The 15,694-nt window shown below is 38.6% G+C and overlaps 1 protein-coding gene across 1 annotated transcript; it reads right to left on the bottom strand.

Moving 5' to 3' along the window:
- Window positions 1-7,638: 7,638 nt before the first annotated feature.
- LOC139593151 (collagenase 3-like) lies at window positions 7,639-15,439 on the bottom strand. The gene is made up of 10 exons (XM_071433843.1): window positions 14,979-15,439; window positions 14,637-14,878; window positions 13,390-13,538; window positions 13,165-13,290; window positions 12,120-12,281; window positions 11,379-11,496; window positions 10,646-10,779; window positions 10,139-10,298; window positions 9,323-9,426; window positions 7,639-8,779 (listed from the first exon to the last, which is right to left on the bottom strand). The coding sequence occupies exons 1-10, from the start codon at window positions 15,099-15,101 to the stop codon at window positions 8,679-8,681; spliced, it is 1,419 nt and encodes a 472-aa protein (XP_071289944.1). The 5' UTR covers window positions 15,102-15,439; the 3' UTR covers window positions 7,639-8,678.
- Between the last annotated feature and the right edge of the window lie 255 nt (window positions 15,440-15,694).

Below are 15,694 nucleotides of genomic sequence, written 5' to 3'. Positions count from 1 at the left end.
TCATGGCAAGTCACTAATGATACAGTAATCACCCTATCATATAGCCTTGCAACTTCTGTCTTGGCTGTGCAGACACACAGTGTGTTGTCTAGTCATCTAACACAGAGGAAGTGAGGCTAATTATGTCATTGGGATATTTTAAGAAATAGATATTTTTACATGCGCACTATTTTCAGTAACAAATTGCAATGCTAGAAATAATAGTGAGACTTGTTTTGATTATATCATCTCATCAAAATTTAGTCTACCCACCCTGAGCCTAAACACATCTGTGCCACCTACACAGCTGTGGTTGCTCTAAGGTGTGTTGGGGGGTGGTGGTGCTGGAATTACAGCCCACCATCTTGTAGCCAAATCTGCGATGACCGGTGGTTTAATACGCCCATGCATTTCAGCATTGGATCAAAGCTGTGGGCCTCACATATTTGTAAAGGTTGACTTGACATTTCTTGCTCCTTTGAGTTTTGTTTTCATGTATCCTCCCTTGTAAGGATAACAGCACTGGTGGAGTTTACTGGTAGCAGTAACCTTACCACTTTTCCTGTTGTCACAGTTTGTTCCTATCCTCTACCCCAAGGGTTGCATTCCATACATTCATTAAATCTCTACCCTGTTATAAAGTAGGTTATTTTCCTGGATCCTTTGCTTCCCAGAAGTGTACTTTCAGGCTGCATTTCTTGCCTTCTGGCTGTTTATAAACTCATTTTCCAAAATCTGGCATCATAAAATTGGCACTGTAATCTGAGCAGGTAATACCCTTTAGTAAGATGCATCAGATGGAGGAAAATAATTCCTAATTTTGCACTAGTTTACTGGTGTGACTTTGTCTCACACTAGTATTTATTACTTTATTCCTGAGTGGTTTTTCTAGAACAGGATGGCTGGGCTTCTCTGTGATTCAGTTCTGGCAGTTGGTGTTGATGCATGTTGAACTTGTAAATCTCTGATTTTCAGTAAACACAGAGAAGATGGTAGATTGCAGATAGCTAATCACTGAAGCAATACTGAAGATGTCCTTGACTCCTGCTTATTTTCCTGTAATTCTGGGGGAATTTCTTAAATTTGTGTTCCTGTGGCTTGTCTTAGATGAAATTAGATGAAATATCTTTATTAGATGAAATCTCTGTTAACTGAGATTAAAGTAAACCTTTTTTAACAACTAAAACCAATACATGTCTACAAAAATAAGGCTATAAAGTGTAGAGGAAGAGATTAATGATAATTCTAGAAACATAATGACCTGATTCCGTCTGACCTGAATATTGTGTCTAGCTCTGGTCACACAGTCTTACAAATCAGATAGCAAGAAAAATGTCTGCCAAAACTGTCAGGAGAAATAAAAAATATTGCTTACATCAAAGGGCAGGAAATTGTAACATCAGTTTTAAAGTTAAAACAAATAAGAGCTCTGCTAAAGATACATAAGCAAGCAACTTACAGAAAGTAGGTCCTCTTATTTACTGTTTATTGATATAAGAACACATTCAGTGAACAAGGACAATAGTTTAAAAATAGATCATAGGGGAGTCACCTTTCATATTGAGCACAAAAAATCTGTTGAGTTTACTGTACTATTTTAAATCTGAGATTCAGTTGAGAATGTGGAAATTAAGGACGCCTGTATCTATGCAAGAAAGAACTAAAGAAAAACAATGAAAAATTCAGCAGCACTTGAAATATAACAGGACAAGATCTTGTTTACTCCTCGTTTCCATTATGGATAGAAAAGAAAAGGACCATCTGAGATGGCCTGATTTGGACAGCTGGGTATTGCTGACATTCTGTGACTCTAATGATTAGATTAAAAGAGAAATGTCACAATTCCAACACATGTCAACATAATGCAAGTCATTCCTTGGGATGCCATGAAAATTCTAATGCAGAGAGCTATGAATAGAGCAAGTGGAATCATAACAATTAAAATTTCCGGTGTTTATTTAAGGCTGCGTGCACAGCACTGGATTGTTTAAGCCTGAAATTTCAACAAGCATTTTCCTTCTGGAGTTGATGCTTGTGTAGCCTCATAGAGGGAGAAGGAGCCCACATCCGATATTTATTTTGTGCATCAAGTGACTCAGTTTCAGAGAGTGTAACTCATACTCTAAGTCTCATGAACATAGCACAGAAAATTCCCGAATGCAAAGTTCTGAGCTGAGTGTGTCCTCCTTGGCACTCAGCAGAAAACCGCCCAAGGGCTTTTGCTGCCCCTTTTTTTCAAATGCTTGAATGGTACCAGATTCAGATGCTGCTCCAAAACATGTGCTTGTAGTCTCTTCTCTGAAATTATTATTAACTTTGAGACTGCTTATATGAAAGCAATTTTCCCAAGCAGTTTTCAAAGCAGCTGTTATATGGGCAATTATTCCCTGAACTAAAACAAAGTGAAGTCTATGTTAAGATTTCTTATTTGTTTGAATCGTGGTTCAGATCCTAACAGGCTCTTATTGATTATTTCTTTCTTAATATCCACACTTCAGCTCCTAATACTAATTTTACAAATACAGTATTTGAAGATAAGATGATGCTATCACTTGCTTTATATTTCCTACAGCATCCTCATTCTCCTGTTAGTGATCTCTATCTCTCTGTTGCAATGTCATCCACTGTTTCTACCACTGTAGATAGACCCGGGTGTATTTAATTTCCTGCCCCATGATTTTTAACAGAATTTTAGACAGGACATTTCTGTGGTACTTTTGAGTGTGTCCTTTAATTTTTGTTTCTCTTAATTTGAAATTGACCTCAGTTGGAAATATGTTCTCATATGCAAGATCACTGGTGAGCCAGTGACCCTATTGGAGCTTCTTTCCCTGTGTTTTGGTGCACAATATCCATATTTGAATGATAAAAATCTTCCCAAAGCATTTAAAAAAAAAAAAAAAGGGTGCTAAATTATTAGTGTTACAGACCCAAACTTTCCACAAGGAGGAGTCCTTGGGTGATTCCTGGGAAGTACAGCTGGATAGCCCAGCCATCAGCTAAATCTCTGGTATGGGCTACTTTGAGGCATAAACCAACCTTGTGTTTAGGCTCTGCCAGAATAATGGAAATGACTTTCCTTTATGGTTTTTGCCTGCAGGGTCTATTCTAATCAGCTGAGACCAACAGATCAGAATATGTAGCTAGGAGGAGAGCAAGTATTTTACCAAGCTCAATTGTTCCAGCTACCTGGCCATATCCTGGCTGCCCCATGTTGAAACTATGCTCTGTGGCACTGCACAGACCACTCCAATGGCCCTGGCTTACCCGAATTGCAGTTTCCCTTGGGAGACCTCAAACATGATGTTTTATCCCATGGGTCCTTGCAGCTTTCATGACAAAGTTTTTTCTGGCATTTGTCTCACCCTGTCTTCTTGGCACCACTGATGCCTTTTGGCCCCATCATGCATGGTTTATTTGCCATTATATCACCAACGTGCTGTTGCAAAATAGCACATAATTTGGGGCAGGAGTAAGATTTGTATGTTAAATTCTCCTGATTACCTGAAGACAACCTGGAACCAGTAATTTAACTAGAACCACAGAAACATAGAATGGTCCAAGCTGAGTCTGAAAAGGACATTCGCTAGATAAACAGATAGTGGGAAGGACACTGTGAACTCCAGACCCTTCAGACATGGCTGATTCCCAACAGACTTTCACAGGTTCTTCTTAGGATGACAGACTCTGAGGAGGGCTACATCATTGTTTTGTTCCTGTGAACAATTTATTCGGGCAACAAAAATGCAGAAATGAAATTTCTCTTACTTTTTTCCAAGGTGGTAATCCCAAGTGTTGCTTTCTTAGCCCAAATGACATTATTTCAACTGTGTTGACAGTTGAAATTTCACTCTGTGTTGAAATAATGTCATTTGAGCTAAGAAAGCAACACTTGACCCTGGACATGACCCATCTTCCTCTTCTAAGAAGAGCAGAACAGGATCATGTAAGAGCATGTAAAGTCCAGCAGAGACTACACAGTATGGCTGTGACTGTTCTGAGGACACTGCTCCACCAGGCTCCTCCTGCCCAGTGGTAGGACCCCGGTGTTGTCCTGCAAAAAGTCAAGACACAACATGGATGGCTGACTCCAATACACACAGAAATGCACCACCCTGTGTTACTGTGGCAGTAGGAAATTTGTTATGTGACATTTAAATAGGAAATTGAAAGGTGCTTCTCTGCTGCCTGGTGAGAGTTTCCTTAGAGGATGATATTCTTTGATCCATTTTCTGTGAGTTAAAGGGGCAGGGGCAGAGCACACTCTGTAGCACAGCACATGGGAAACAGGTGAAGTGAGAGCCAGAGGTAGTCCTGAACAGCACTGGCTGGAAATTCAAACTGAAAAGTTGTGACTAAAATGGATGTACCAACCACATCCCCTGTGTTAAGCAGGAAAGAGGAGGATCACAGGCTGGAGGGACTCTGTACCCTCTGCATCATCTTAGGGAGAAATACTGAGGTTTTCCTTGGGAAAGTTTTTCATCAGAAGCAGCAGAAGCATCAAATCCCAAAACTGGTATGGATTCACCAGTTGTGCAAAAGCCACCCCACTTTGTGCAAAAAACCGTAAATATAATTGACAGAAGGCCTTGATCCTACATCTCAAATAAGCTTTCTGGTTAGTGGGCCATCAGTATTTCCACAAAGTACTGTTTAATTGTATATGTGTGAACAAAAAACATCTCCAACAGAACAGGTGAACACACACTTACCACAACAAAAGTGAATGTGCAGCTCTTTGACCTAGGCTGAAGGCTGAGGTCTAGATCCTTGTTTAAGTCAGTGTGAGAAAATACTGAAACAATAAGTTTTCCTCTCCAGACTCAGTAAGAATCCATGAAGGGTTGCCATGTTCCCAGGCAGGTAGACCATGTCTATGTATGTGTATATGAAATTTTCCAGTGAATGGGGTTAGAGTGAGGGGCTGCATTGTGCATAGGACAAGAGTGTACTGTTCAAAGTGCTTGCATTGAATTCTGGAAAAGACTAAAGAATTAGTATCCCTGATAGTGAATATATCTAGAAGCATCCTCAACATTATTATATAATAACTTTTTACTCAGAGATCTGAATTTCAATAGAATAAATAATTAAATTCTATTTATTAGTGTCAGTTTTTTTTACTTCTTCACATAATATAAGAATTTACTATAGTTATCTGTGGCTTCCTCACCCACCAGTACAATTTTTAACTCTGTGCAGAATCTGTAAGAAGCAAAGCTGTCACTGCCATCTAGTGTCTTCAGAGTAGGTTTCTGAAGATTATGCTAAAGGGAAAAAAACCCAAAAACATTCTTGTAACTTTGAATTCCTTCTCAGGTTTATCAGCTACTAGTAGATCTCATGTAGTTCATGGAAATTTTTAGAGTGTTGCCTAATTTCTCCCTTTGGAAAGTTTAGATGATGTTTGCTCACTTTTTTTTCTCACCTGCAATATATATTTGGATCCTCTAAATCCTCCTTGCTCAGGATCATGTAACCAACACAGAAAACTCCCTGAGGAGAATGTGATAGATTCCTTTTCTTGCCATATCCTTTCTCCTCCTTCAAATGACCATTCCTAACAGAGATCAAGATGGATATAAAAGACACATTAATCCATAACTGTTCATGTACTAGTCACAGAATCACAGAATCAATCATGGAATCACAGAATCACAAAATCACAGAATATGCTGAGTAGGAAGGGACCCACAAGGATTGTGTCCAACTCCTGGCCCTACACAGGATACCCCAAGAGTCACACCCTGTGCCTGAGAGCATTGTTCAAATGCTCCTTGAGCTCTGTCAGGCTGATGCTGTGACCACTTTCTTGGGGAGCCTGGTCCAATCCCCAGCCACCCTCTGGGTGAAGAACCTTTTCCCAATATCCAACCTAAACCTCCCAGACAAAATTCCCTAATATTAGGTAGGACTATTCTGTCCATTCCTTACTATTAGGTGGATTTATGTAGTTCCACATAAAAAAATTTCTGTAGTTCCACTGGTAACCTGGTGGGAAGTTATCAGTTCTGCTTGTATTACATCCTGAGAGACAGCTGCTTCAGCCTCCTTGTGGTCCTTTCTCCACTCACATCTCAGGGAAACCAGTCAGTTGAGTCTCTGCCTCTGGAAAAAGAATTATTTCTTAATTCTTGATGGTCTTGTGTGACATCCCATCTGATTCTCACCAGTCACCTGTGCAATGCTATTCTCATGTGGTTGGTCCCAGGGCACAAGGTACTCTGGAGAGTTTCCTTTCTGGCTGACAGCAGCAACAGGGTCCCTCTGGCTCTGATCTCAGCCTTCCACTTCCACAGCACAGGACATTGTTTCTATATTTTTTTTCTCAACCAAATGCCAGGAACTGGCAGCCTGGTACTTGTCTCAGCTGAGGTAGAGCTAACCACAGAAAAGCTCCCATATCTCTGTGTGGGGATGTGGACACAGAAGCTGGAGCTGTGCTTGGATTTGTGCCAAAGGCTGCTTCCAGTCAGCCGAGCAGCTAACAGGAATCTGTGTGTTTGGGCTGGAGAACAGCTGGATATGATCATGCTGAAGGCTTTTGAGGGTCCAGCTTCCTATGCAGTACCTTTTTCCCCTGACAAGTGTTCAATGTTAACAGAAATGCACATAGATGTGAAAGACATTCATTGCTTCTCCTTGCTTCCCTGTTCACATTTGCATTCCCTTACCCAGAACAGCTCATGTCAGACCTTTGAAACTCAGAAGACTCAGACTCAACAGCTAGCCCTCATGGAAGATTCATTATTATTGGGATACAATTTTTCACTGAGTCTTTTTACTGAGAAAAATGAGGACTATGTCCAGAGCCTTATTTCACTGCCAAAGTAATTAAGTGAAACTTCAGCCCAATATCAAACATTATTTTTTTTCAGGCACACTCTGTCAAAACTTTTTATATGTAATTGAATCAAATTATGTTTGTTATGCTTAGAGAATTGTACTGACTTTTCCCCCAGCAGTTTTCTCAATATTTTATCCTAAAACAGAACTTTGATTTTGGTCCACTTTAAGTTTTTAATTTTGTAAAGATTTTTTCCAGTTCTATTTCCATGCATTTCTTTTAAGCATAACAAGGTCTGGAATTCACTAATTCACAATTTTATGTTCAGAAGAGAGCTCTCAATCTGTTAGGCTATCACAACCAACCATCTATGTCGTGTGAGCTACAGAATTAACCACACCTAGCCCACCACTAGGTAAGCCTGGTCATTTATGTCTGTTTAAATATATTAATTGTTGGTGAGCTTTGCTTGGCAGGCCTGGCTGATTGATTGACTTAGGGGTTGTTTTTGAGAGGAAAATCCCTAACAGGACAATGAAGTTTTAATTAATTGCTAATATTTAACATTCAAACTAAGGTGAAACTGTTTTTCCCAGTATTTCTTATTAGTTTCTCATTCTTTCTGTAATGGTAAGATCTAATTCCAACTTAGTTCTTGTTTTGCAGATTTGAGGGGTCTTTCTGGTTTTCCCTCTTCTGTCTTTCCTCTTTTCCATAAAATTATTTTTCTTGAAGAGACAAAAAATATATTTTATTTTTAAACAGAGTGAATAAAATGCACAGGTTAGGGATCTTGATTTCTTTTGCCCAATAGTTCTGTATTGCTTCTGTGAGAGGGAGTGTAATAAAAATTAAGTAGTTTCACAACATCAGTTTATTCTTCCAGTTTATTTAATATTATTTTTTAAGATCAAAATAATCACAGTGCCACATAATTTGCATTGATTAAAACAACACAGAACAAAACAAAATATTACAATATACTGAGACAATTAATATAGATATTAAAAGAGTGGCCAACATGAAAAAATATATTATTTTCAATATTCTGCTTTGGATGTTCAGGTTCTCTTCTGGCACAGGCATAACCTCTATAAATGTCACTTCAGTCCACACCAGCTGAAAACATCTGGGCTGTGATACAGATGTAGCATCATGCACAGCTTCGACTTGTGTGATTGTCTTGTAGCTGCTTCCTTCTGGTTTCCCCAGTATTATACGGGTTTACAATTTCTCCAGGAAGTACTTTTCCCTTTTCCTGCTTTCCTGTCTGCTTTGGAATGACATCTCACTGCTTCTGTACCTTCTCCTGATTCTAAAGATGACATGGGCATCTGCTTCCAGGGAGACATTCCCATTCAATACAGTCAAATACTTTTGAATTCCCAAACTTCATCATTGCTGCTTGGTATTACTTGCTCAGGGAGTTACCATACAGCCCTCACTCATTCACTACACATCTGAATTCCCAGTATGTTAAAAGGAACTTCAAAAAGGGAAGAAGAATTGGTTCAAAGATACAAAACTCCTGGGTTTACCAAGCCTATTTCTTGGGACATGCTAGGAGATCCTTGAAAGGTGCTAGATGTGCTCAGAATACTGGGAATTAGTAGTGTTTATAAAAGTGAGTGATGTATCCAGCATCACTCCAAAACTAGACAAACTTTAAATGATGTAATGCACCTTGAAATGCTAACAATTTCTTCTCTCCTTTCCTATTAAGTTAAATCAATTCCAGACTGACATGCAGCTGTGTAAGTCCATATATACAGTGTACATTTGGTGGTAGGTAGCCTCGTACTTGTTCATAGAACCTTGCTGTCCTTTGGTAAACCTAAATGCCCACGTTATTAATATTCCCATGTGCTACAAGCTGCTCTGCAGCCTATGATATGGCACTCAGCTGTAATTAGCACCAAAACAGGGAGTTAGTATGCAGGACACGGACAATTCTTTGACTCCAGATGCTATATTCAAACTGCAATGGTCCATTGAAGAAGTAGAGGTAACCTAAGGAAGAAGAAAGTTAGAAAGAATTAACACTAAGAAAATGTGGTGGCATATCAAAATTATCCTTAAAATAGTGATTATCTTGTTTTCATTTTTAATCACTCAAATGCAACATTTTCATATGTAAAAAGCTGAGCTAAATTTTTAAAAGATCCTCATTCCATTTGCTAGAGCTGGATCAGAGTTTTAAAATGATTGATATTTAATCCTGTGTCAAATTCTTACATCACTTGATCAGGAAGGTGCAGGACATTTTGGTTTTTAAGACACAGATTCAGAAACACACTCTGAAAAGCTGGATAGGAACGGGCTCCAGTTATTACATTACAATACTTTTATATTAAACATGCCACTTTAGGTTCCCTAAGCAAGAAGCTCTTTTTTTGGCCAGAGCATAATTTAGATTGGAAAACTGATTCAGTCAAGAACAGAAGTATTGATGTGAAGAAATTAAAATTACAAATGCAAAATTTTCTACAAGGCATTAATCTCAAGTTTCAAGGGCAATTAATTGCAATAAAGTTTCATTATCAGATTATGTACCATTTCTTTCATAGACTGCATCCACTTTATCACCAATTCCTGCGAATTCTTCCTCTATCAGCCTGGGGTAGCCGGCATCCATAACCTCTGCCTCTTCATCATAACTATATTGAAAACAAAAGAAAAATAGTCAAGGGATTTTAAACAGCCTGGGAGTTTGGCCTGTGCCCTTCATATGTTTGGAAGTTACCCACACCCAAAGCAAGCCAGCAGTCTTTGGGTGCTTTCTGTCTAGTGCAATGGTAAAATGCAGGGTGATAAACAGGGCACACCTCCACCAGAAGTAGAATAAATACAAAGCAAATAGAGCAAAACTTTCAGAACTGATCTTTAAAGTATGTGTTATATGGAGATTATTGTACCTGGATGTATTGGTACTATGAACCTATCCTGAGGCTGCTTGGCCCAGTGATAGTGGGAAGGGATGGTAATGTCTTAATTCTGCATGAGACCTGGTTGTGAACCCCACTCATGGACAGTAAAAAAGAGACACCCTAGGGTGGACAGATTTCTTGTTCACAGCACTGATACCATTTCACACAAGCAACTCAAGGAGGCAAGATGGGAAATTTGTCTAGCAGGCATGACCTCACTGGAAATTCTCCCAGATTAGAGCACTTTGCTCTCATTTCCTTACACTCATTCAGCTTTTAAAATATGTGCCCCTATTTACAACATGTTGTACACAGCTGTAGCATCAATGAAAACCGCAGACCGGATTGGCCAAATGCCTGGTTTGAGCCAAACTCCTGGTCTTTCCATACATCTGGACAGGTTATGTCTAGGGACACCAAAACTGACCTGTCTCCAGCTTACCTCCAGTACTTATTTCCAGTAAAAAAGAGAGTCTTGCCGGTGTCTTTAACGTGGACAGCTGCATCTATTCTTTTCATTTCTTTTGGGAATCCCATTTCATAGATCTTTTTAGGGAAGTCTTCAACTATGTCGTAACCATTCAAAGCCCAGACTTTCTTTCCTGAAAATATGAACAAAGTATGAGTGAGTCTTTTGTAAGGTCTCATCTTTGAGAGAAGAATAAAATGAGGAAACCGTGACCCCTATTTTCATACAACAAACAGATTGTTAGGTCATGTACTCAGTAGGTATTAGACTATTTGTAGTCTAGATTCTGAGCATCCTAATTAAATTGTACATCTCCCAATTCACTGAAATTTTTATAGATATGCATACAGAGGTGAAATAATTTGTTTTTCAAGCAAGGAAGGTAGGATGTTTTATTCTTCTATTGATTACATCTGCACCACCTGTTGAGCTTGATTAATTATGTGTATTCTTCTACCAACAACAAAATCAAAAACTCACCTTTAAACATGAACACAAGATCTTTGATGGGATTTTCGTAAGCTGCATCTATTTTATTCGGAAGCTCTGGCCAAAAGGACTTAAGCAACACCAGTTCTGCCTCAACCATCTGAGGGTGTAGTCGCCAGAAAAACCTAGTTCAGAAAAGGAAGATATATTTTATGTTTCTTGTCATACTGTAGAATAGCAGTATCTTTGATGTCCTATAGTTAAAATAAATTGCTGGTGAAATGATGGTTATCATATCATAGAATACTGAATAGACTGAGCCCCTCTTAGACCTTTCCTTTCCTTTCCTGACAGTCATCAGCTGCAGACTATTTCTGCCACTCACACAATGATCACCTCAAACAAAAACAAATTTTAAGCTTCTTCATTTAGAATAAGAGAATCACTGCTGTCCCATTTGAAGTTCCTGAATGCAGTACATCTTCACCCGAATAAAAGTTAGCAGATTTATGTGTGTTGAAGAAAATCCCATGATGTGCACAAAAGTGTCACACACTTCAGCCATATTATCTTCACATCATGTTGCTGGGCAGTCAAGTCTGTAGTTGCATTATGAATCCTGCCTAAAAAGATATATGATGCAGTTTCTTAAGAGACATCTATATTGATTTGTGCTCTTTTAAATGTACATTTACCCAAATCTTCAGTAAAAAAACGAAATGGTGTTTTTGCTTGCTCATACTTTATCCAGTACCCACCATCCTTGACATGGGAGTGTCTTTACCTGTCTTTGAAGACCAGCATTTCCCCACGAAGTTCTGTTATTGCATCAAGAGATAATTCTACATCACATTTCTCTGGGGTTTTGGGATGTTTTGGGTTGGGATCTTTGTCTCCAGCACCTGCAATGATATCATATGATGTAAGCTTGACAACGTTAATTTTCTGCCTGTTGATCATCATATTGAACAGAACATGGAAGATCTCCCAAGATCATGATGAATAGAACCATAATGGGTAAAAAATTTTTACAGAAAAATTTGTTCTCTCTTTCCTCTAGCCAAATGCATTAATGAACTTTGCAGTTCAAGTGTGCTGCAATGGTGTTAAATAAACTTCCTTTCTTTAGCCCAAGTTTTGGAGGTCCCCAAACACTTTATGCTTTTCATAATGAAACGTGAATAGTTCTGTTTCTACCTTTAGACTCTGTTTTCCCTTCTCTTTTCAAGCAGGTCAAAAAGTAGAAGGACTCTGGTCCCTATCACCTACCACTAAAGGAGACAGGTCAGTGACCAACTGTGCTCTCCAGCATTAGTTAATTTTTTTCCCCTCTCAAATACTAAATCAAAGTATCTCCTGTTCCAGTGAATCATTCTTAATTCCCCATTCTTAATTAGTCAGGACTGCTGTTATTGAACATCTGCAGCTCCCAGTAACTGTGCAGTGAATCTGCAGCAGGCTACAATGATACAGGAGATAAATATTATATGTTAGGAGATAAATATTATATGTTATACAGACTTACCATAGAGCTCTTGGATCCCTTGCACATCGTCATCAGGAAGCACAAAACCAGTTTTTCCAGTGTATGTGTAGATTGGGAACATCAAAGCTCCCGGGTCTCTAGAGTGTTCCAGTCCCAGTGAATGACCAAATTCATGGGCAGCAACAAGAAACAAGTTATAGCCTATAACAAACCACAGCAAAAGTAAATGTGTATCTCCTTGCATCACCATAATTGACACTGTGCTTTAACACTTGGGACAATGAATGAGACGACTGAATAAATGGAAAAATTCTGCATAATTCAAAAAATCATGGAAGGGTTTGGGACCTTAAAGACCACCAAGCTCCAAACCCCTTGCCTTGAGGAAGGACACCTTCCACTAGATACAATTGCTTGTCATTTTTGAACTGTGAAGGGTTATACATTAATAAGGGCCTAAGAAATCTAGTGTCTCACAGCTGGTGTTCAGCCAAATTCTTACATGACTGTGTTACTATGCAGGGAGATTTAGATCTCTTGAAATTTTTTAGCATCACAGGAAAGCTCTAGGGTAAAGTCTTGGTCCTACTCAAATCAAGAACATTTTTTTTGTGAATTAATCTGCAGTAGAGAGTCCAATATTGCAGAAATTATCCTTAATGCCGGGGGGTGACCTAATCCAGTTATTAAACTCTGTCCTGAATAGGCAATGTGATGAATTTTCAAATTAAATGCAAGCAGACAACATGCAGCTGAGGTATGTTTGCTCTAGGCTTCAGTAAGTCAATGACCATCAGTCTATGATCAGAATTAGCTGCCCTTAGTGAAATGCCAAAACGACAGAATCTTATTTGTGTAATTTTTTTTAATCACTTCACTTAGGAATGTTATATCTTAAAATTTATGCTAAGTTCATGTTAAACCTCCATTTATGACTGGAGGTTAAACTCAGCATTCTATGTGTGAACAGTGAAGATAATGATGAACAAACAATCAACAGACAAAACAAATCATCTACAGATATCAAACAGGGATAAATTTTCCATCTATCACCATTTCAAACAATGTCAGGAACTTCTGTTACCTTTAGAATCATCTGACCAAACTTCATCATCATCGAAATGAGCATCTCCTCCATAGTCTGGGCCAGGGGGAAAAGCATGTGCCAGTAATCCAGAGGGCCCATCAAAAGGGTAGAAGTCACCATGTTCTAGAAAACAAAATTCAAACCAGTTAAATTAATTACTCCATCTTATGTATATAAGAACACAGTTAACTTCTAAAATGAAAACGATTGGTTCTGTGTTACCTTTAGTGCCGAAGGAGATCATGATATCAGCTGTACCACTTCGTATTCTGGTGAAATTCAGTGGCGTCACATCAGACCAAACTTTAAATGCTTTCTTGAAAGCTCTTTCTACTTCATTACGTCTCAGATCTGAAGTGTAATTCATAATTCTGTCAAACAGATTAATATCTCCAGTTAATTGTGTGAATTGAAGAAATATGCAGTGTACTTTTACCTGACTGTACACCTCATTAAAAGTTTTTGCTTTTGTCATATGATCTTATCACAACAAGGAGCTTAGTAGCTGCATACAGTATGAAAAAAATAAACATTTATATAAGCACTAAAATAATTCAGAGATATCTGAAATTATCTAACAGCTTTCAGTAATTGGTTTTCTATGCACCAGAAGATTTAGAAAGTGTCAGATATATTCAGTTTTAAGTGAAATAATATCAGTAACTTCAAAATTTTTATAACATATAAAATATCTCAAGATCCTCACATCCTGGAGCAGCAAAACATTATCCAAAGTGATTTTTTTAAGGCTATAATTGTCCATTAAAGTAACATTTATTACTAGTTATGGAAATAAGAGATTTTAGTGATTTCAAATTTGGAACCCGCTAAACAAACTCAGTCTGTAGCTGTTGAAAGCCCCAGATATATGACCTTGCAGAATTAAAGGAGAAGGATCTACCCTGTGAAGTGTCAGCTCTTCACCTCCCAAGGTCAACTTTTCTGAGGTCATGATACAGGGATTTGTCTGAACAAAGACAGAGATCCACATCTGGGATGTGAAATGGTCTGGCTCTCACAGCCACACTACACAGACTGGTTTGCATCTACACCTCTCTGTCCAGGACAAGACAGAAGCAAACTCTACACCAGGTCCAAACAGAGCTAAGGAGTGACCCAGAGAAATGCATGATCTGAGCCCCTACCCCTCTTTCATTTGGCACCATGGATGTGTCTTGAGTGTCTGTATGGAGGCCAGATCAGGAATTGCTGGCTTACAACACACCAGGTTTCCTTTTTCATGACAAAGTGCAATGGAAAAAAAATAACGTTTACTTCCTTGGGCTGCAAGGTAGGCAGGGAGCACCTTTTCAGGAGTGAGGCTGTAAGGGTTTTAAACTGCAACATTAATTTAGTCAAACTCAAATGCACCCTTCTCACATCAACCCCATGTACTGAGCAACCCATTGGACAATGCACTTGGAAAGAAGGTAATAACAGTAATAATACTCAAAATACCAGGGATTTACCTGTATGTCAAATTCATTTTTGACCATTTGAGTTTTCTAGGGAAAAAGTTATATTCCCCCACATCTGGGACACCACATCTTGGTTTCTGCATCAGCTCATATGTCTCTTCATCTAGCTTGCCTGTCACCTCCAAGCCAAAAAAAGCTTGCATTTCCCGAAGTTTGGCTGCCACTGTGTTTCCACTCTTCCTCATTATGCCAGCAGGGTTTGGATGGAGGTCATAGTGAGTCCTGAGATAGCGCTAAGAAGGGGAAAAGGAGGAATAAGCATAATTTCCAAACAGTTGTAACTGCACAGCTTACTGTTATTGGAACATGCAAATGCATTATTTTATACCATACCTCTGCAAACTGAAGGTCCTTTTCTGTGAATTCATGGCTGTCATCAAGGGGAATAGGGATTGTCAGGCAAAATGACAAACCCAACAAGAAAAAGAAAACAGCTGCAAGTCCTGATTGCATCATGTTGGATTTCTGAAGTCTGAAGCCCTGATGTTTTAGAGAGCAGCTACCTTTACTTTTATAGTCCCAACCCAGTGAGTCACCACTCAGGGACAAGTTAGAACTTCCTTGTTGCTGGAAGTAAACATGCTTAGATGGCTGTTTGTTTCTCCTCCCCAACACTGTGGTTTAGGCATCCGTTCTCCAGCTGAGGGCTCTGAAACTGTATCTTTGTATAAACATGAGGTCTCTGAATATTGACATAGGCTGTGGGAAGAAATGGGCATAAGCAAACCACACTTCTTGATTATTTTGCAGTAACTTCCACTGGCAATAGCTGGCAACAATGCTGCAATAACTTACTTTCCTTTGCTATAAAAATTGTGCTTTTTTACCATTTGATAAACAATAAAAATAGGTAACAAGGGTCATTATTTTTAAAGTAAATAATGCAACTTTTCAGTAGTTACACTAGTTCAACAGCAATTTTTAGTGAAATAACATTATAGAATATAAAATATGAGATTGTTTCTTTGTTTCTGTAAAGAACTATAACTCCATAGCATAAAAAAAATTTACTTCAGAGATCCTTAAAGAGAATTTCTATCTATATTACA

The sequence above is a fragment of the Agelaius tricolor genome, unplaced genomic scaffold (assembly GCF_023055355.1).
Source record: "Agelaius tricolor isolate 1412-34295 unplaced genomic scaffold, bAgeTri1.0.p SCAF_9, whole genome shotgun sequence".
NCBI classification, from domain to species: domain Eukaryota; kingdom Metazoa; phylum Chordata; class Aves; order Passeriformes; family Icteridae; genus Agelaius; species Agelaius tricolor.
The sequence above is the reverse complement of the archived record's forward strand: the minus strand, read 5'-3'. Positions and strand labels throughout refer to the sequence as shown.